General features: G+C 39.7%; 1 protein-coding gene across 7 annotated transcripts; it reads left to right on the forward strand.

Moving 5' to 3' along the window:
• The first annotated feature begins 3962 nt into the window (after positions 1–3962).
• UPF3B (UPF3B regulator of nonsense mediated mRNA decay) lies at positions 3963–20342 on the forward strand. 7 transcript variants are annotated; one of them, XM_086389784.1, is made up of 12 exons: positions 3963–4218; positions 4959–5179; positions 5369–5475; positions 5636–5742; positions 9393–9491; positions 10994–11104; positions 12559–12602; positions 13085–13267; positions 13653–13691; positions 15513–15673; positions 16012–16306; positions 19242–20342. In XM_086389784.1, exons 2-12 carry the CDS (start codon positions 5135–5137, stop codon positions 19389–19391), a joined length of 1341 nt encoding a protein of 446 aa, XP_086245910.1. In that variant the 5' UTR covers positions 3963–4218; positions 4959–5134; the 3' UTR covers positions 19392–20342. The 7 variants fall into 7 exon arrangements, 6 of the variants coding, with proteins under 6 accessions (XP_086245910.1, XP_086245911.1, XP_086245908.1 ...); XM_086389785.1 differs by lacking the exon at positions 13653–13691; XM_086389782.1 differs by lacking the exon at positions 4959–5179.
• Positions 20343–21774: the final 1432 nt, after the last annotated feature.

Consider the following 21774-nt stretch of genomic DNA (forward strand, 5'->3'; position numbering starts at 1 on the left):
AGGCATATACCGAGATATAAATGCAGGGCTAAGTAGGAGGTCAGAGGCAGATAGATACTTGGCTAGGCTTGTAAGAGTGGGCAGATACTGGAGGCAAGAGTGAGTGACAGATCTCAAATAAAGGAAAACAGTCATGGCAACAGGAATTATGAACTCAAACATACGCTTGGCAACAGAGGTAAGAAAATTTAAGTACAGAATCTGGGTAATATATTCCAGATGTCTGCAAAAAATGGAACCTTGGCCCTGAGCCAGCTTTCTGTTTTGTGTTTCTATTACATCCTTAATTTGATTCCTGCCTGCTGTGGGTGTCTGTATCTCACTCTGGCTTATCATTTGCCCTCCTCTCCCATTTTACCTCTTTTTACCTTAATGGCACATAATACAGATATAATATGTTCAATTCATACTAAGACTTTTTTCACATTTTAAAACTTTTTATTTTATATTGGGAGTATAGGCGATTAACAATACTGTTATAGTTTCAGGCTCACAGCAGAGCTCTCCGGCCGTACGTACACATGTATTCACTCTCCCCCAGGGGCTTTCCAGGTGGTGCTGGTGGTAAAGAGCCCGCCTGCCAATACAGGAGATGCGGGTTCAATCCCTGAGTTGGGAAGATTCCCCTGAAGAAGGAAATGGCAACCCATTCCAGTATTCTTGCCCGAAGAACTCCATGGACAGAGGAGCCTGGTGGGCTACAGTCCATAGGGTCGCAAAGGGTCGGATACAACTGAAGCAACTGAGCACTCACTCTCCCCCAAACTTCCCTCCTATCCAGGCTGCCACGTAACATTGAGCAAGTTCCCTGTGCTACACAGTAGGTGCCTGTTGGCCATCCATTTAAAATACAGCAGTGGGTACATGTTCATCCCAAACTCCCTAACTAACTCTTCCCCTGCCCCAACCACAAGTTCATTCTCCGTAAGACTTTTTTTTTTTTCACATTTTAACACTTCTGAAACCAAGATGCATCTTAAAATTAATGGTATGCCATATTTCAATTGGCAGAATTTTTTTCTTTTTTTTGTATATAAAATAATGGTTTTAGATTCAACAGTATCTTAGCTTTGATGAAATACAAATGCTCTACCACTTAGAGCAATACTTCTCCTTTTTTTTCCTTTTTATTGGGATATAGGGGTCTGCAAATTATTCCTCACCAGGGAAATGTCCATTCTATTAATAATTTTCCTGGAATAGCTTTTTGGAGCTTTTTCTTAGAGCTGCTGCTCTTGCTGACAGCAGCCTCTTCAGGTCCATGGTTGAGTGGCTCCTCCTTGAAAGAGAATTTCCTCTTTTTCTTGGGGACCCTCTTGTTTCCTGACTCCTCAGGGTCACTAACTGGTTCCTCTTTGGGGAAAGAGTTCTTCCTCTTTAAAAGACTTCCACTGCCAGCTGTCTCTTCAAGATCACTACTAACTAGCTCCTCCATGGAAAAAGATTTATTTTTCTTGGGTTTGGAGAGGGAGACACATGGGTCTTCCATTCCGTTCTCCTAAGGAGCCTTCTGAGACTTTTGCAGAGCAATATTTTTCAAATTTTGCATTTCTTTTCATTTCAGGGGCTGATCTTTGAAAAATAATTCACATAAAATACCATTTGCCAATTTTGTGTACAATTCAATGAGTTTACACAAACGAAACCACCACCACAATCATGATAAAAAGTATATTTTTTATTATTCCGGAATGTTTCCTGAAGCCCCTCTTCAGTCCATCCCTTCTCTCCAACCCTGCTCCTGGCTATCACTGATCTGCTTGTGTGCATGATAAAATGGCTTCAGTCGAGTCAGGACTCTGCAACCCCATGGACTGTAGCCTGCCAGGCTCCTCTGTACAAGGAATTCTCCAGGCAAGAATACTAGAGTGGGTTGCCATGTCCTCCTCCAGGAGATCTTCCCAACCCAGGGACTGAAGCCCATCTCTTGCATCTCCTGCATTGGCAGGCGGGTTCTTTACCACTAGCACCACCTGGGAAGCCCTTCTCTCACTCAGTTCAGTTCAGTTGGTCAGCCGTGTCCCACTCTTTGCGACCTCATGAACTGCAGCACACCAGGCCTCCCTGTCCATCACCAACTCCCAGAGTTTACTCAAACTCATGTCCATTGAGTCGGTAATGCCATCCAACCATCTCATCCTCTGTCATCCTCGTCTCCTCCCACCTTCAATCTTTCCCAGCATCAGGGTCTTTTCCAGTGAGTCAGTTCTTCACATCAGGTGGCCAAAGTATTGGAGTTTCAGCTTCAGCATCAGTCCTTCCAGTGAGTATTCAGGACTGATTTCCTTTAGGATGGACTGGTTGGATCTCCTTGCAGTCCAAGGGACTCTCAAGAGTCTTCTCCAACACCACAGTTGAAAAGCATCAATTCTTCAGAGCTCAGCTTTCTGTATAGTCCAACTCTCACATCCACACATGACTACTGGAAAAACCATAGCCTTGACTAGATGGACCTTTGTGGGCAAAGTAATGTCTCTGCTTTTTAATATGCTGTCTAGGTTGGTCATAGCTTTTCTTCCAAGGAGCAAGTGTCTTTTAATTTCATGGCTGTAGTCACCATCTGCAGTGATTTTGGAGCCCCCAAAAATAAAGTCTGTCACTGTTTCCATTGCTTCCCCATCTATTTGCCATGAAGTAATGGGACCAGATGCCATGATCTTAGTTTTCTAAATGTTGAGCTTTAAGCCAACTTTTTCACTCTCCTCTTTCACTTTCATCAATCAAGAGGCTCTTTCTTTGCTTTCTGGCATAAGGGTTGTGTCATCTGCATATCTGAGGTTATTGATATTTCTGCCAGCAATCTTGTTCCAGCTTGTGCTTCATCCAGCCCAGTGTTTCTCATGATGTACTCTTCATATAAGTTAAATAAGCAGGGTGACAATATACAGCCTTGACTATTCCTTTCCCGATTTGGAACCAGTCTGTTGTTCCATGTCCAGTTCTAACTATTGCTTCCTGACCTGCATACAGATTCCTCAGGAGGCAGGTCAGGTGGTCTGGCATTCCCATCTCTTTAAGAATTTTCTCTCACTAGTTTTACCTTGTCTGGAATTTTGTATCAATGAGATCATACAGCATGTACTCTTTGTGTTCTGTTTCTTTCACTCAGCATGATCATTTTGAGATTCATTAATGTGGATGGATGTATGGGTTCATTTTTAATTAAGTAGTATTTCATTCTATGGATTGCCACATTTTGTTTATGCATTAGTGGGTTGACAGACATTTGGGTTGTTCCAGTTTGGAGATATTATAAATAATGCATAACTAGCCTTTTTAAAAGCGGGAAGGAGGTCAATCCTATCTAAAGTGAGTTGGATTTTATTTTCTCCTACCTACAGGGCATCAGTACCATGATATATTCCTATTACTTTTAAAAAGAGTGGTGAAAACAAATCTCACACATTTTAGTCATAATGCTCCTTTAAATGTCAGTGTTTTGTGCATTAAGTGTCTGTGAATCCTAAAAAATATAAGGAAAAGAAATTCTAAAGGTTCTGAAAGCTCACTTTACAACCAATAATAGAAAATACAAGTCGTTCCCTCAGTGAGGTAAACTTTGGATAACATCGGTTTTAATCTCTGGAAAACGAAGCCCGCAGAATGTATCTTTTGATCTGAAAAACATCAACCTTTCAAGATTAAAGATTCCATTTACTTACAAACAGGGAACCTGAAATACGACGACTCCAGAACTCAGCCAGAAGAGGGTAACCGCTTTGGATGCCGGGATTTGTAGTCCGTGAAATACTCGTCCTAACCAAGATGGCGGATATGCTAATGAACTGCCCCGCGGGAGTCTGGGCCGCGAGGGGATTGGGCGATGCGGGGATTCCGCGGGAGGGAAGCTAAAACCAGGTGTTACAACCTTTCCAGCGAAGGAAGCCGGATGCCCTGAAGTCTCGCGAGATCCTGGAGGGGCCCAATGGAGCGTTGGGGTCGGCTTATCACTAGGAGAGCTTGTTGGGGGCGGAGCTTTGCCCCGAGCGGGCCGGGAGGGGTAGGTGCCCGGCGTAGCGGCGTTTAGGCCGAGCTACCGCGGTGAGGAGCGAAGCTGTGGCCATGAAGGAGGAGAAGGAGCATAGGCCTAAGGAGAAGCGAGTAACCCTCTTGACTCCCCCAGGTGCTACAGGCAGCGGCGGTGGGGCTTCGGGAGACAGCACCAAAGGGGAAGATAAGCAGGATCGGAACAAGGAGAAGAAAGAGGCGTTGAGCAAGGTGTCTGGCCGGCTGTTGGCCCAGGAGAGGGCGGGACGGTTCCACCATCCGAGAAAGATGGTTGGGAATGGGGCTGCCCTCTTCCTCTCCCAGTCTCTTCCTCTGTTTCTTCACTTGAGTGAAAATCGCATCAACCTGTCTCATCCACTCTCCCAAGATGGGGGTCCCCTTCCCGGCAGAGCCCCGGGATGGGAGTGAGGGAGGGCGGGGGGAATCCCTGACTAGAAGGGTTTAGATCAGAGCCGTGAGATGATGATGGGCGGGGGGAGCGGCGATAGCGAAAAGGATGAGGAATTGAGGGGGAATATTAAACAGGAAGGTACTATCACCAGCGGGAGTAGTACGTGATAGGAATATTAACAGAGGTTAGTTGAGGGAATGGGTGGGTGGCGGCTATTAATGGTCTTGGGCCAAATCGGGTGCATTCTGTTTGGGGAGCAATGAGGGAATTGGGGATATTTCTTAGAATTTTGAATTCTTTATGCTGACTGAATAAGGACTTTATCAATCAAGAATTCCTGGCACCCACAAAAGACCAGGGATGGTTTACAAATTTCTTACCACTGCTGAAAAATGGGTGACAGAAAATGAGGCGAAAACCTAGTAAACTGGGGCTTCGGGTTAACAGAACCTAAGATTTCCTTGCTCCAGGCAATTCTCGTTTCCGAGAGTTTTTTTTTTTTTTAAACTATGTTACTGTTTGACCAAACTGTGTTACTGTTGCTGCTGCTGCTGCTAAGTCACATCAGTCGTGTCCGACTCTGTGCGACCCCATAGACGGCAGCCCACCAGGCTCCCCCGTCCCTGGGATTCTCCAGGCAAGAACACTGGAGTGGGTTGCCATTTCCTTCTCCAAAGCAGAAAAGTGAAAAGTGAAAGTGAAGTCGCCCAGTCGTGTCCGACTTTTAGCGACCGCATGGACAGAAGCCCACCAGGCTCCTCCGTCCATGGGATTTTCCAGGCAAGAGTACTGGAGTGGGGTGCCATGTTACTGTTCCGTTTGACTAATCATTCTGAGCGTTCTGAACATTCTCTTGGGTTTTTAGAAATGATCTCATCTTTTAAAGGCCAGCTTTCTTCAGGGACAGTGGTTCAGGTATGACAGAAAATTGATTTGTACTAATTTTATTTTTCTTATTCATTTCTTAAGGTGGTAATTCGGAGATTACCGCCCACTTTGACCAAGGAGCAGCTTCAGGAACATCTTCAGCCTATGCCTGAGCATGATTATTTTGAGTTTTTTTCTAATGATACTAGGTAAAATAAGAGGGAGGGGTAAATGAAAAGTTTCTTCCGTTCTTTTTTTTAATCCTACTCATGATTTCTATTTGACTTTTGAGCCTTTTTAATATATACATACTTGTAATCCAGCCAGACACCTGCAAGCACATTCACATAATTGCTTTCCTCCCTGCAGTTTGTATCCTCATATGTATGCAAGAGCATACATCAACTTTAAAAACCAAGAGGACATTATTTTGTTCAGGGATCGTTTTGATGGTTATGTATTCCTTGACAATAAAGGTGAGTCCTTTTAACTGAAGGGGAGTTTGTCATTTGTATGTTTAAGACAATGTATCCCTGTTCTCTTGATGCCTTCATAGTGTTTCTAAAATCCTGAGTGCTAAGATGAGCAACATTTAGAGTTTTACGCATTTGATAAGCTTATGGCAGCCTTATAAATAGATAATGACTTTTTACAAGTATTTGTATTAACCTATTATTTCTGTAGTTTGTCAACCGAAGGAAAATGCCACTGTTTTCTCCTCCTGTGACAGTTCTTTTGCCCTGTTTTAGGTGATCTGTTGTCTTGAGTATTTACTAGTTTTAAGTGATACTGACAAGTGACTCTTTAAACTTGTATGACAAGTTTTAAATATTTACTTCTCATCTTGCTTCAAGGACCAATACTTATTTAATTCAGATCCTTTATGTCAATAGTTGCCAGTTGGAGTACTGTTTAACATTCTAAATTGTATGTAATTAAACCATTGAGCTTGATGATTTCCTACCTCCTATCCAGGAGTTTATAGGGAAGAAAAACTTCTGCATTAACCCTCATTTTATTATCTGTTGCTTGCAACATTTAGCCAGAGAATGTCCAAGCTGTTTGCTACTTTTCTTTTGGCTTTGCAATATTGAATGATGTGTGTTTTTGTTAGATTATATTTTTTCAGTATTACTTCAGAGTTGGTAAAAAATGAAATCTTTGTCAGGGAATATGCCAGTAAAAGTTGAAGAACTGCTTCTATGTTTGTCCAGTTTTTATTAATCCCCCCAAACCAGCTACTTTTCTGCTCCACAAGTTTATTCCAGTAGATAGCAAGTGATTTCTTGAAAATCTGAGTTGTGTTTAACTTTGTCCTCTCTTTATCCCTTACATTTAAACAAGTGATGGATTTTGTCAATTTATTGCTTTTTAATATCTTGTTCATCTAGACTGAGGACGTTAGACTTAGTAATACTTTCACATGTGCTCATCACCTAATGCTTAGACAAGCACTCTCTCTAAACTTATAGAATTTTCCATTTTCTGTATAATTTAGTCTTACTTTGCCATGAAAATAATCTTTTTGAAGATAGTGACTTAAGACAGCAGTTGTGGGGAAAAAAGTCCAAATTCCTTAGTCAGATAAACAGCATCCCCCATTGTTTGGCCTCACTTCTAATTTTTTTTTTTTTTGCCTATATTCCACAATTTCCTTTTGCTTCGGTCTGGTTTATCTATTCCTTTTCAGGTATATCAGTTATTAAGGTAATATGATTCTGCACTCAACTAGGATTTCTAAAATCTTGTTTCCTCTGTGACTGCTTTGTGAAATCTAATGGTCAGTTCTAGTAATTTATCCTGGCTTATGTTTACACACCGAAGGTGTAAAGATGGTATTTTATACCTTGTATGACATTATTCTATAGCAAGGATTTGATGTATTTTTCCAGTAATCACTTAAGTTTTTAAAAAAATAATTATTGAGATATAACTCATACCATAAAATTCAGTGGTTTTTAGTATATTCACAAAGTTTTATAACTATCACCACTGGGTAATTCCAGAATGTTTTCATCACTTCAAAAAGAATTCTGTATTCATTAGCAGTCATCTCCCATTCTCCTCTCCCCCAGCCCCTCGCAACGGCTAATCTACTAACTATGGATTTCCTTATTCTGAAAATTTCATATGAACTAAATCATATAATATATGGCCTTTTGTAACTACCTCTTTTACTTAGTATGTTTTCAAGGTTCATCCATGTTATAGTATGTATCATTGTCTCATTGCTTTTTTTTGTTTTTTGACATTAAAAATTGTGGTAAAATACACATAAATAAAATTTATCATCTTAACCATTTTTAAGTGTGCAGTTCAGTAGTGCTGACTACATTCACATTGTTCTGCAACTAATCTCTAGAACTTCTTCATCTTGTAAGACTGAAACTCTGCCCATTAAACAACTCCCCATTTCTCCCTCCCCCCAGCCTCTGACAGCTGTTAATACATTCTGCCTCTCTGAACCACTATTCTTATTAAGTTGACCATTCTAGGTGTCTCATATAAATGGAATAATAGTATTTGACTTTTAGTGACTGGCTTATTTCAGTTAGCATAATGTCCTCAAGGTTAATCCATGTTGTAGCATGTGTCAGAATTTCCTTTTCCACTGTATGTATATACTTCATTTTCTTTATCCGTTCATCCTTTGAGAGAATTTGGCTATTGTGAATGCTGCTGCTGGAAATGTACAAACATCTGTTCAAGTTTCTGCTTTCACTTCTTTGGAATATATACCCCAAAGTGGAATTGCTGGGTCATGTGGTAATTCTATTTTTAATTCTTTGAGGAACCACCATACTGTTTGCCATAGTGGCTGCACCATTTTATATTCCCACCAATAATGCCTGAGGGTTCTAATTTCTCCATGTCCTGGCCAACACTTGTGATTTTCTGGGTTTTTTCCCCCCTTTAATAGTAATCATTCTGACAGGTATAAGGTGATATTGCATTGTGGTTTTGATTTGCATTCCCCTAATGATTAGTGAGGTAATATTTTAATCTTCACATTCTTAAGCACACAGCATCTTTTCATTTGCTTATTGGCCATTTATATATCATCTCTGGAGAAATGCCTATTCAAGTCCTTTGAACATTTTAAAATCAGATTATTTGGGGTTTTGTTGTTGTTGAGTTACAGTTCTTTACATATTCTGTATATTGACCCCTTATCAGATATATGATTTGAAAATATTTTCTCCGGTTCTGTAGGCTTCCTTTTCACTCTGTTGATTGTGTCCCTGGATGCACAGAAGTTCTTGATTTTGATGCAGCACAGTTTATCTGTTTTTCACTTTTGTTGCCTGTGCTTTTGGCGTCTCCTGCTGTATTTTTTAATAACAGCTTTACTGAGATATAATGCACATGCCATAAAATTCACCCTTTTAAAGAATTACAGTTCAGTGTTTTTTAGTATATTCACAAAGTTGTGCAGCTATCACTACAATCTAATTTTAGAACACATTCATCACACCACGTACCCATTAGTTGTTACACCCCATCTCTAGATAAGCACTAACCTACCTTCTATCTCTAGCCTTACTTATTATAGAGATTTCTGGTTTTGTAAAGAAAATCAATTAAGGTATAATTTTCATTTTAAAATACATCCATTTTACATGTGCATTTGGTGACTTTTGACATATTTATACCCCTGTATAGTCAGTATCATGATCTTGGTTTGTTTTTTGTTTGTTTGCTTTCTGGCTGTGCCATGCAGTTTGCAGGATCTTAGTTCCCCCACCAGGAATCCAGTCTGGACCCCTGAAGTGAAAGTGCCAAGTATTAACCACTGGACCACCAAGGATTCCCTTTGATGTATTTTTTAAATGAAAATTAGTTTGTAGATTTTTTCCCCCACATATCACAGTATTAGAGTTTAAAGGTTGAATTTAAATGAATATTTTAATTCCCTCCCATATATTTTTGTTGTTTTTTCAGTATGAATTGGGGACTGCTTTGGTATCATGTTGATTTTAGTTGTGCCAATGAGATTTATGCCTTTTGGGAGACCCTATTCAGATCACTGTCATCAAAGGAAGCCTAGAGAGCAGGAGGTTGAGTCTCTTGTATCCATTTTTGACATTTTCTTTCTTTTAGCAAGTGTGCTATTTTTTCTAAACAGGTCAGGAATATCCTGCCATCGTAGAATTTGCACCTTTTCAAAAAGCTGCAAAAAAGAAGACTAAGAAAAGAGATACTAAAGTTGGAACTATCGATGATGGTATAGTATAGCTCTAGTTACTTAATGTGCTAATGCCATGTGTTTTTTTAATTTAATCTTCGATTAATAATTGATTTACAATGTTGTGTTAAAGTGATTCAGTTATACATATATCCATTCTTTTTCAGATTCTTTTCCCGTATGGATTATTACCAAATACTGAATAGACTTCCCTGTGCTATATAGTAGGACCATAGATTTTTAAAAGAATATATTAGCTTTGTGGGAATTGAGTGGATTCCAATCTTTTAAATTAAGAAAACATATGAAATAAAGTTCTTGAGAAATGTAATTCACTGATGAAAGCTTTGCTTGTTAGAATGGAGATGGGTTTCCTCTAGTTATTGGCTAATGGCTTTTCATTCCTTCACCATTAAACAATATATTGTTGACTGTTGAGTAGTAAATCACCTTAGGTATATTCATTAGAAGACAATGGAAAAAGTCAGGTGTTTCAAAGTACAACTCCTTAAGGCCCCTTACCATTCTTATGATTATTTATTTGACTTTTGGTTTCCATTTGTATAAAGAGGAAGAGTTATCATTGAGAACTGTGATGGAAAAATTTCTGTACTTGAGTAACAACATAAAGTAACAGAAGTAGCTAATCCTGTTTCTAGGCTTTGAATATGCAGTTAACTGCACACGTGGTAATTACATTGAACTGAAATACTGGAACTAAAAAACAAATAATTGCCATTTATGGTAAACTGGATCCAGGTTTTGAGATCTCTGTAATGTGGTTGTGTTGGTTAAGGACTTAGCCACAATATTTTATATCAGATTGGTATTTCAGAATCACCTAGTTTGGTTTCCATTATTATTTATTACTATAATGTGTATTTTATAAAGAAAACACAGGCAAGACTCAACACACAGCTGCTTATTGACTATATCATAGATTCAGATGTTGAAGACTAGATCAGGTAACATGCTCCACAGTGCATTCTCCACATACAATATAATGACTCAGATGTGCTTCCCTTTCTGATGTCGGAGGCGTCTAGGAAAGAATTCCGGATGTTACCATCACCTCTAGTGCCACATCTAGGACATCCCCCCTCATTTATCTGTTTGGAACACCCAATTTTCATATTCTGAGTTTCATTAAAGTGAGGTGTACCCATGCAGGAACTGCTTACATGCTCTACATGATACTCTCTGAGGGTCCCATAGCTATAGCTTGCAGTTCTCCCATAAGTATGACTCTGGATTAATAGGAGTGGTGGTTTTTAAAACCAAACTACTTAACATCCCTGGAGGTTGTGTTACAATGCATGGTGTCTCACTTTGCCTGACTCTGTCGGTATATCTAATAGGAGTTCTCAGAGTAAGTGACCAATAAAGCCCCCAAATAGTCTATCTTATGGGTATAGTTGGGTTTATTTTCAATCTTCCATGAAGCAGAAAATTATCTTCTTTGATAAGTAACTATCCTGGATAATATTTCTTATTTTATTTAAAGTCTGCTATATTTTCTATTTATTTAAATAATTATTTAGATCCAGAATATAGAAAATTTTTGGAGAGCTATGCTGCAGATAATGAGAAAATGACATCTACTCCAGAGACACTGCTAGAGGAAATAGAAGCAAAAAATAGAGAACTAATAGGTAAGTGGGCAAAAGGAATTAAGTGTTATGGTTTTTTCATCAGAAGACCTGTCAGACTCCCACTTCCGTCATTTGCTAGTTATGTGACCATAGGAAAGGCACTAACTTCTCTGAGACTCTGTTCGTTCTACTATAAAGTACAGATAATAGCTGACTCACGGGATTATAAGAATCCATCTATAAGATGGGAAATATTCTCTCACTTATTTGCATGCGTGCTGAGTCACTTCAGTCGTGTCCAACTCTTTGCGACCACATGGACTATAGCCTGCCAGGCTCCTCTGTCCATGGGATTCTCCAGGCAAGAATATTGGAGTGGGTTGTCATGCCTTCCAGGGGATCTTCCCCACCCAGGGATAGAACCCGGGTCTCTTACATCTCTTGCATTGGCAGGCGGGTTCTTTACCAGTAGAGCCACCTGGGAAGCCCCCTCTGACTTATTTAGTGCCACACAAATGTTAGTATAAAAATTTGAAGAGCTATATGGGACCTTAAGATGTTAATGAGTCTTTGAAGAGTAGTTGGTGTTTTCTACTAATAAGTTCATATTCTTAAAAAAGAAAATTTGACTTGAAAATATTAAAACAAATGAAATTGGTTACTGCAGAATTGGAAACCTCTTGAGAAATTCTAGCTTGGATGTTGGTTTTGGTATTAAGTTGTCACTACTGTATCAGCTCTAAACATAAGCATAGCCTCCAACCTGCCCAGGATTTCCACTCCTAGGAATTTCTCCAAAGGAAGTATGCTTTTCAAAAAGCTAGCTATAAGATTAGATAGCATTGTTCAGAATACTGAAAAATGAATTAAATATTCTTTTAAAACTTCGTTTTTTTAATGGATACTTCCCTGGTGGCTCAGCTGGTAAAGAATCCACCTGCAATGCAGGAGACCTGGGGTTGATCCCTGGGTTGGGAAGATCCCCTGGAGAAGGGAAAGGCTACCCTCTCCAGTATTCTGGCCTGGAGAATTCCATGGACTATATAGTCCATGGGGTTGCAAAGAGTCAGACACGACTGAGCGACTTTCACTTTCATAGTATAAGCCTACCTCTGATAGTTTCCATAGAATAAATTCCCAGAAGTGGAATTATGGGGTCAAAAGTATTAGATATTTTTAGCCCCTTATCCCAGTTTCTTCCTGGGTGAACAGATTTATACTCCCATCTGTAAAACAAGAGAATGTCCTTTGCACTTTATTTTCATTGACACCAGGAATTGCTCTTTTTAAAAATTGTTTTATTGTTTTAATTTAAATTTCTTAACTTTTAATATTTTAAACCTTCAGAATTTAAGTAGACTATTGTAAAACTTCTTTCCAATAAGATAGTTGTGAACTTACTGTTTGAGGGGTATAGTTTTCCCACCTCGGGTGGTTGGCAGGGAATGTCAGAAAATGGACTCCTTTCTAGGGTTCGATTAAGTATTATTAATAATCTGTTTACATTTGTGTAGCTAAAAAGACAACTCCACTTTTGAGCTTCCTGAAAAACAAGCAGGTAAACCTTTTGTTTTTCTGGTTCTCACAATACTTCTGTTTCATTGGTTCGCATTCTGTAAATTTAAGAGCATTGGGATCATACAGTAGGGATAGCTGCTTTCTCTACCACTGTTCTTTAAATATTTGGCTCATTGGCCTCACTCTCTGGCCTGCTCCTTCACTCTGGTTGTTGGACCATAGATTCACTCTGCAGAACTAGGGGTTCCTTAGCTTGTTCCAGAGGCACTCTTGATTTCCTGAAAGCCTTTGGATACTGTAGCAAGGCAGCAGTGGGAGACTGATATGAGCAGGCTGTGGTCTTTTTCTCTCTCATATTCTGAATGGACTCGGGAGGGGGTTAAGGAAGTGGAAAGTGGGAAGGAAAGATGATACAGTTAAGTGGGTGCCCATTGTACTTTCTGAACTATGTTCCGTACTTTCTGAACTATGTTTTCGGTGATAATTATGTTGTCTGAAGGCTCTGTTGATGTTTCTTTGCAGAGGATGAGAGAAGAAAAGAGAGAAGAAAGGAGGCGGCGAGAAATAGAAAGAAAAAGACAAAGAGAAGAAGAGAGGAGAAAGTGGAAAGAAGAAGAGAAACGAAAACGGAAAGATATAGAAAAGCTAAAGAAGATAGACAGAGTTCCAGAAAGGGACAAATTAAAGGATGAACCAAAGATTAAGGTATGAACATAAGTTAAACTGACTGCATGTTGCTGTAACTTGCATGTACTATATATACTTCTTCAAATATGCATGCATCTTATATTGGTGTAAACTGGTTTAGTTTTGTTTTTGTCTTTTTTGGGAGGGAGTGAATCTTTGCTATAATATTCATGTATTACTCTTAATTTAAGATAATTTAAAAGATTAAGTAGTTTACATGGGATTTCTTCAGTGCAGTGTTATTTATAATCATTGAAAATGTTCAATTTTGGATTATTATTCTCTCACTTCTTCATATATAAGGGCTTAGGGCTGGCTGGCATGAATTATGGGTTTTATTCAGCTTTTCCTTCATATTTGATACATGAAGTTGCCTCATCTGTTTGTTTTCCACTGTCTTCAGGTACACAGGTTTCTGTTACAAGCTGTGAATCAGAAAAATGTAAGGACCAAGTACATGATACAGAGCACCTAGTATCATGTCACACACACACAGGTCTTAGTTAATAAGTCCTTCTGGTGGCGGTGGTAGTGGTACCTGTAGAAAATACCCTCAGGCTGACTTGAGTCCTAAAAGCTGAACCCTTTTAAATTCCTGATTTAGAAAGAAACCCAGATGATTTCCTGATGCTCTGCTGTATACCCAGAAGCTTCAACAATGTGCAGTGAGAGGACAGCCATGCCTTAAGAGCTCTTTCTCTCCTCTTCCTTTATACACCTCTCATACCTGGCTGCCTTGTGGGAGTATTTGGAATATACATCCTCTCCCCTCACATGATTCCCCATGTTACCTTCTTGGGTCTACCTGGGAATCTGTGAGCAGCAGGTTCTGATTAACACACTGCATGTAGGAAGAGGAAAACCTGTGGAAAGACCCCAGCCTAGCTGCTTCCCTTCCAGGGGCCTGGCTCGGGCAGCCCGTGCTCCAGTGAACTGCCCAGGGAAGTACTTGTACATAGTATGGCAGAGAAAATCTTACAGAGATGATGGCCAAGTCTCCTTTTACCTCCTCAGAATTCAGCTGGTCAAGTCACTAGGGCGCCCCGAGGCTCTCCAGGACTCATTGGTGATAAGGGGCTTGGCGGTGGCAGGGTGGGGAGGTTCTCATCTTAATTCCTTCTATCGATCTCTGTGTCCGCCCTGCTTCAAGCAACCTGACTTGCTATTTCTGTCAGCAAGGCAGAAGGTCAAGCTGGCTATGCTAGAGACATTCGTTAATAGTCTTATTAGAGTAATGAACATCTTGGCTCCTGACGAAGATGTTCACTAGAGAAATCAGAGCACTTGCAATGAAACCTGCACATGTTCCCCTCACTTTGCACTGGTGCCTTCATGGTGTGCACTCTGGACTCACTGTGTCCAGTGGCTGGCTGTGTGCTGAAACACTTCACGCTTAAGTCTCATGCGTGGTGCTTTGCCTTTAGCTTCGTGGCTTGTATGATGCCTTCACAATGAGATGAAACTCTGTATGATGCCTTCACTCTGAGACTTGAAATTCCTAAAAATCTCTCTGAATATCCAACACTTGGGGGTGTATTCTAGAGAGATTTGTAGAAGCAGCATGAGAAAGAAACTTTGTCAGCAATTTGAACTTTATAAACCACTTTTTTTAGAATTGCATTCTGTCATATATACATATGACATTGAACAGAGTTCCTATTCAGTAGAGATGGAACTTCACAGTTCTGTTGTATGAGATATTTGGATTTTTAAATCAAATGCCAAATAATTCTTGCTTTTCATCTCTAATGATAATATGATTGTACCATCATAAGTATGTAGCTACTCTCAGACTCAAGGCAAAATTATTCCTGCAATGGATCTCTCCTTTGGTGACAAGGTATTTGTTATTCTAATAACTTTGTAAAAATAGTCCAGCAATAATGACCTGGCTAGCATTTTTAATTTGTACCGTATTTTCCTATCAAGTTATACTGACATGCTGGCTTGCTACAGAAGGCATACTTGAAAGTAAGCGTTGGTCTACTCAAAGGTTGACCCATTTAAAGCCAAAGGAGTCTTGATCCTATTGCCACAAAGTGATTAAACCACTTCACTGGAGTGCATAACACTTTCACATTAATAGCACCCTTTTAGCAAATTACTGCTCTTTGTGCACTATTTGTTCACCTGAAAGTTTGAGTACTGCAGAGACGGGGCCTTCAATAGCCTGAATTGAAAATATTTAGTATATTGTTTTCTTTGCGAGAATCAGAAGACAATCCCATCATTCAAAATAAACCTAAGTTTGTTCTCTTTAAAGCTGCTCAAGAAGCCAGAAAAAGGAGATGAAAAAGAATTGGACAAAAGAGAAAAGCTCAAGAAATTGGACAAAGAGAATCTGAGTGATGAAAGAGCCAGTGGGCAAAGTTGTACATTGCCCAAGCGTTCTGAGGGTGAATTTAAAGATGAAAAACCTAAGAGGTCGGTAGTCGAGGGCTCTTGGGTACATTTGTTTTCGACCTGTTTCTGGCTGCTAGTTTTACTGCTGCATTCTGGACTTGTACGTGAATCAAGATACTGGGTTTTATGAGGGGTATGGGGATGAGGAGGACAGGTTTCAAGTATTTTAGTATCTTAATCTGGTTGAATGACTTTTGGGTGTTTTTTCCCAAATTGCTTTTCAAAATACTAGTATTTTTTTTTTAATGCTGCTCCGAAAGTTCAACCTCATTGTAGTGGCCAAGGCAGGATCAGAGTATTCCTGCCTTTGTGATTAGAAGAGCTTCAAGGGTGCATTCTCAGATTTGTTTTTCGTGCAGACCTGAAGATGAGAGTGGCAGAGAATACAGGGAGAGGGAGCGGGATTATGATCGAGACCAAGAGCGCATCCTGCGGGAGAGAGAGAGGCTGAAGCGGCAGGAAGAAGAGCGCCGCAGGCAGAAGGAGCGCTATGAGAAAGAGAAGGCTTTCAAGAGAAAGGAAGAAGAAATGAAGAAGGAGAAAGAAACACTTCGGGATAAAGGAAAGAAGCCTGAAAGTACAGAGCCAGTAGGCAGCTCAGAAAAAACTGAAAAGAAAGAAGAAGTGGTTAAGAGAGATCGCATAAGAAACAAGGTGCTACATTTCATTAAACTTCTTTTCATGAGGATTTTCTTTGTCTTTTCCTGCAAGTATAAAGGAGAGGGCTAACTCATTGTTAACAGAATTTTAGGGGAACTTTATCTGTACCTTTTTTCAGTCTTGTTGGGGTCCTTTTTATTAAAGTTTGTGTGTACTTTTCAACGGAGAAGCCAATGGCAACCCACTCCAGTACTCTTGCCTGGAAAATCCCATGGATGGAGGAACCTGGTAGGCTGCAGTCCATTGGGTCACTATGAGTCGGATATGACTGAGCGACTTCACTTTCACTTTTCACTTTCATGCATTGGAGGAGGAAATGGCAACCCACTCCAGTGTTCTTGCCTGGAGAATCCCAGGCACGGGGGAGCCTCGTGGGCTGCCGTCTATGGGGTTACACAGAGTCGGACACTACTGAAGCAATTTAGCAGCAGCAGCAGCAGTACTTTTCAAACATACACAAAAGTAGAGAGAACAGAGGAGTAGTAGGATGTACTTATCACCCAGCTTTGGCAGTTATCACCTTATGGCCAATCTTCTTTCTACTCTACCCCATCTTGCTCCTATGGGATGATTTTCAAACAAAACCTAGACAGATAATTTCTTCTTTAAATATGTCAGTATTAAGAGTAAAGACTTAAAAAAAAAAAAAAAGTTTGGTCACACTGTGAGGCATATGGGATACGGGATCTTAGTTCCCCAACCAGGGATGAAACCCATGCCCTCTACAGTGGGAGTGTGGAGTCTTAACCATTGGATTGCCAGGGTTTTTTCTTAATAAAATAACCCTAGTATTCTTTTTCTTAATAAAATAACCCTAATAGCATTTTCACACCAGACAGAAGAAGACTTTCTGACAATAACTCCTTAGCATCCTGTCTACCCAGTGTACAGATTTTCCCAATTGCTCATTAACACTTCTTTTCATTAACATCTTTTGTATAGGCTCTAAACAAGGTCCACAAATTGTATTTGTTTGAAATGTTCCCTTAAGTCTCTTTTAATCTAAATAATTCTTCGTCCTTTCGTTTTCTACCATTTCTTTGTTGCAGAAACCAGTTTGCCCTATAGAGCGTCTAATAGTCCAGAGTGGCTAATTACATCCCTGTGGTAACATTGAACATGTTCCTCTACCTTCTATGTTTCCTTGAAAACCAGTAGTCATATCTAGAGCAGGGTCAGAAAATTTTTTTCGTTCAAGGGCCAGATGGTAAATATTTTAGGCCCAAAAATAATTTGTGGGCCATGTGGTTTCTGTCAAAACCAGTAAGCTTTGTAGGAAAGTAGGCATAGATAGCATGTAAAAGAATAAGCATGGCTGAGAGCCAGTCAAACTTTTCACAGAAAGATGGGGGTGGCCCCCTCATTTAGAGGCCTTAATATATTCAGACTCAATTGTTGGCAAGAATACTTGATAGGTGGTGGTGTGCAGTTCCTACTGCATTGTTATCAGGAAGCATACAATGTCTTGGTATCCGTTTATTGTGATGTTAAGATTGACCAATAGTAACGGTACTATGGTTATGTGATAAGATGTTCTTGCTCTTAGGATACACAAGCTGAAATATTACCAATGAAGAATCATATGATCAATAATAATGGTATTATGGTTATGTGATAGGATGTCCTTGCTCTGAGGATACACAAGCTGAAATATTTAGTGATGAAGGGTCTTGATGTCTGCACTTATTCTCCAGTGGTTCTGCAAAAATAATAATGTATCTATATATATGTGTGCCCGCATACACACTAGAGACAGAAAAGGCATATATGACAAAATGTTAATCATCGTGAATCTAGGAGAAGGGTATTAGGTATTCATTGTACAAGTTTGGCAACATTTCTATAGATTTAAAATTTTTTGAGATAAAAAGTTGGAAAAATAGCTGATCAATTAGCTCAGGTATTGTAAGCCTGATCCATATATTATAAAATTTTTTATCAGCCTTTCTCCTAATGACATTGTATAACTTGTGGATTTAGAAATACTTGGTGAACTCCAACTTGTTGTTATCAGTTATTGCCCTTGTTGACGTTTAACTTGTCCCATCTTTGCACACTGGGAGCCCCATCATCCATTTCTCTAAATACTATGTGGCAGTCTCATCTGTTTTAACGTTTCATCTTGTTAAAACAGTGAAATGTTTTGCTGGAATTACTCACTTAAGAATAATGCTTTAAGGCTCTTTCATATGTCAGGGAGAAAGGACAGGGAAGGCTCATGTTGTCTTTTGTTGAATTAGAAAAAAAAGGCCTATACATTTAAGTTTTTCAGGGTCATATTGTGATAAACCAAACACAGTACTTGAACTGAGAGGTACCTGGTGATGATATTGAGGCCTATTTAGGAACCTGAGATCTAAAGTGTTACCTAGAGAGTCTCAAGCTGGGTTGTCACCTTGTCAAATCTGAATTAAGAGAGAGTCATATTTGTGCTAAGTTACTAGTGTTTGAGCTCATAACTTCAGGGACTTTGCATTATTAAGAATTGGTGTTCTTTATTATTTTCACTCCTAAAATTTTCTTAGATGGTGCATTTTAAAATCCATTTACTGATGGGGAGGAGAGAGCGACAACAACCACGGTTTCTAAGTAAAAACTATTCAAGCTGATTCAGTTCATCTTGAGATAGTAAAGAAAATTAGGCAGTAAACTTATCAAAATTTACTCTGGGCATATAAAATAATACTTGATAACTATTGCTTATAAATAGTTGTTTTTTATTTATAAAAATAAATAGTTGTGAAGTAGTTGTTTTTCTTTGTAGGTAGGGGAAAGGAAGCAGGCAGTTTGAAGCCAAATAACCATCGACACTTATTGTTATGTACTGTGCCCTCAAATTTTGATCTCATGTGGGCTGTCACTGGTATATTTTATCCCCTGGACATGCTTAGTAGCAGTTTTGTAACATGAGCATTTCATTTTACTTTAGGATCGTCCGGCGATGCAGCTTTACCAGCCAGGAGCTCGAAGCCGAAATCGACTCTGTCCCACTGATGACAGCACCAAGTCTGGAGATTCAGCCGTAGAAAAAAAGCAGGAAAGTGGTATTAGCCATAGAAAAGAAGGAAGCGAGGAGTGATAGGTCCAAATGGCCTCAGGTGTCCTGACTGTCTAGGCAGCCAAAGAGCACGAATTAAGCAATCCAGAAGTGCCTTCAGGGCAAAGGAATAGAGAGAGAGAGAAAGGGGGTCGCTGTGCTGGTGGGGTACACTGCAGAGGAGTATGTTTTGTGTTAAAGCAGGAACCCGATTGCAGGTTCAGATTGGAAGTACAATTTTCATTTTTTATGCAGTTCCTACAATTTTAAAGTGTCAGACAAAGCTGAGGGGGAGAGGACACATGTTGCAGCTTGCAGGCAAGAAATATGAGAGGACTTATTTAGGTATGACACGAGAAGAAGATAGAAGAACTGGCTTTAAAATCAAAAGGTTTTGTTAATCCTGGATTGAATTTTCTTAAAATTTCAATGGAGCAGAGTCACTGTGAAGTCTCTTTCAGATCTAGTTATAGTCATTGTTGGTGATAACTGTTGACTTTGTGTAGTGTAGAAGCAAGAAGCATGTAATTGTAATACAAGTACAGTGAAGGATATAACACATTTTCACTTACGCAGAAATTTAAATAGTCTTGTCATGTCGATATCTTACGTCCTAAAATTTTAGGATTACTTTGGGAACAGCTACCCACTCCAGTATTCTGGCCTGGAGAATTCCATGGACTATGTAGTCCATGGGGTTGCAAAGAGTTGGACACAACTCAGCAACTTTCACTTTCAGTTTAGTTCTTTGTTTGCTTACGTGAGATTAGTGTAAAAATTTTTTTTAAACATCTCCTTTTGCCTTTAGCAATTTTTGTATTTGTAAAGTTTAACCCTTAGTTGGTTCTTGACAATCCAGTCTTTGTTTGACTTTAGGTCTCATGAGCTGAGTGCCTACCCTCTCCAGGAAGGAAACTGCACCAATATTTGTTCCTGTTAAATAGCAACTTAGCTTGTTTTGCATTGATGTCAATAAATATCAACATCACTCAAGTATGAAGCTAAGTGTGTTTATTAACTTTACTAAATAGCTATTACTTTTGAGAAATTAAACTTTTGATACTTAATCTTTTGGGAATTTTGAAAGTGGATGAATGATATTGTTTCTGCCTTCACCAGCACCATGCTTTTATTTTGCCCACGAAGAAGACCAAATCGTGGTTCATCACTCTTGTTCCATAAGAACCAGAATTTGTCTGGATGACATCCTTGACTGCTGCTTCATTTCCATCTTGCCAGCTTCTCCTACTATGGCATCAGTGTGCCTTTACTTAATAAGTCACTGCTTTATGTTTACTCAGCTTTTAGAAACCAGAATCCCAAAAGGCAGATAAAGAGGAAGAGACATTGAAGGTGATTGAAAGAGAATGGTCCTCAGCTGACACAAAGGAAGAGGAATTTTCAAGGAGAAGAATGGCAGTGTCCCATGCCACAGGGAGAGGAGATTAAGGAAGACAAGAAACATGCAGTGTTCACTAGATTTGGCAGTATTGAAGCATGTGTGAATTGGTGAGGCAGAAACCTCACCAGTTATAGTGAGGGGTGAGTGGCAGGTGGGAAGTGGAGATGGGGGCAGAGGGACATACGGGTCTTGGAGCTCAGAGGAGAGATTTGCACTGTAGATACCAGTTTGGAATTCATCTATTTTTAGGTGATCATTGAAGCCATGGGCCTGGATTTAATCACTTGGAAAGAGTAGGGAAAAAACAGAAATAGACCTAGAGCCCAGCCTTAAAGAACTCTTAAGGATGCTAAACAGGTAAAGGAATGGATCTGTAAAGACGGAAAAGGAGTAGCCAGAAAGTCGGTGAAAAACTAGAAGACCAGTATTACCTAACCCAAGAGAAAAGAATGAACAAGGAAAGGGGAGTGGCCATCAGGGTTAGATGCTGCTGGAAGGTCAAGTATGATGCCTGAAGAGAGGCCATGGAATTCAGTGACTTAAAAATCACTGATGACCTGGAAAGATAAGGAATGAAAGCCAGACTGCCCTGAGAACGGAAACAGCATAGACAGCTCTTCAGAGAAATCTAAAAAAAATGGTGATAGATAAAGGGTATTGGGGAAGGATTTTTTTTTTTAAATATGACAAATACTAAAGCATTTTTAGAAGCCCAAAGGAAAGATATGAGAAGAGATGAATACCCAGGGGAAGAGAGAACCAATTAGGTTTCCGGAGAAGGCAGGTGAAAAGGGAGCCTCTTGACAGCCGAGGTTGTTGCCAGTAGAGGAGTTGGCCTTTGCAGGAGTATCACCCCAAACTATCAGTCATGAGTTGGTATCACTTGCCTCTGTACCCAGCCTGGGGCCTGTTTCCAGCCCTCATGGCTGTTTTTGTGTCACTACCTCACTCTTCTGTTCTGCTGGCCCTGCCAGTCCAACTCATTAAACCATACTTACCTATCCCCTGTTAAATTTCCATCCA

Source organism: Bos grunniens, chromosome X (assembly GCF_055505025.1).
Source record: "Bos grunniens cultivar Pamir isolate PY7600 chromosome X, Bosgru_T2T1.0, whole genome shotgun sequence".
NCBI classification, from domain to species: Eukaryota; Metazoa; Chordata; class Mammalia; order Artiodactyla; family Bovidae; genus Bos; species Bos grunniens.

Bases quoted from the DNA above. Each gene is read 5' to 3' on its own strand.
- UPF3B (XM_086389782.1), top strand. From the start codon at position 4,063: ATGAAGGAGGAGAAGGAGCATAGGCCTAAGGAGAAGCGAGTAACCCTC. The intron at 12,603-13,084 runs GTAAACCTTTTG...GTTTCTTTGCAG, and splicing joins GCTTCCTGAAAAACAAGCAG to AGGATGAGAGAAGAAAAGAG. The intron at 15,674-16,011 runs GTCGGTAGTCGA...TTTTTCGTGCAG, and splicing joins AAAGATGAAAAACCTAAGAG to ACCTGAAGATGAGAGTGGCA.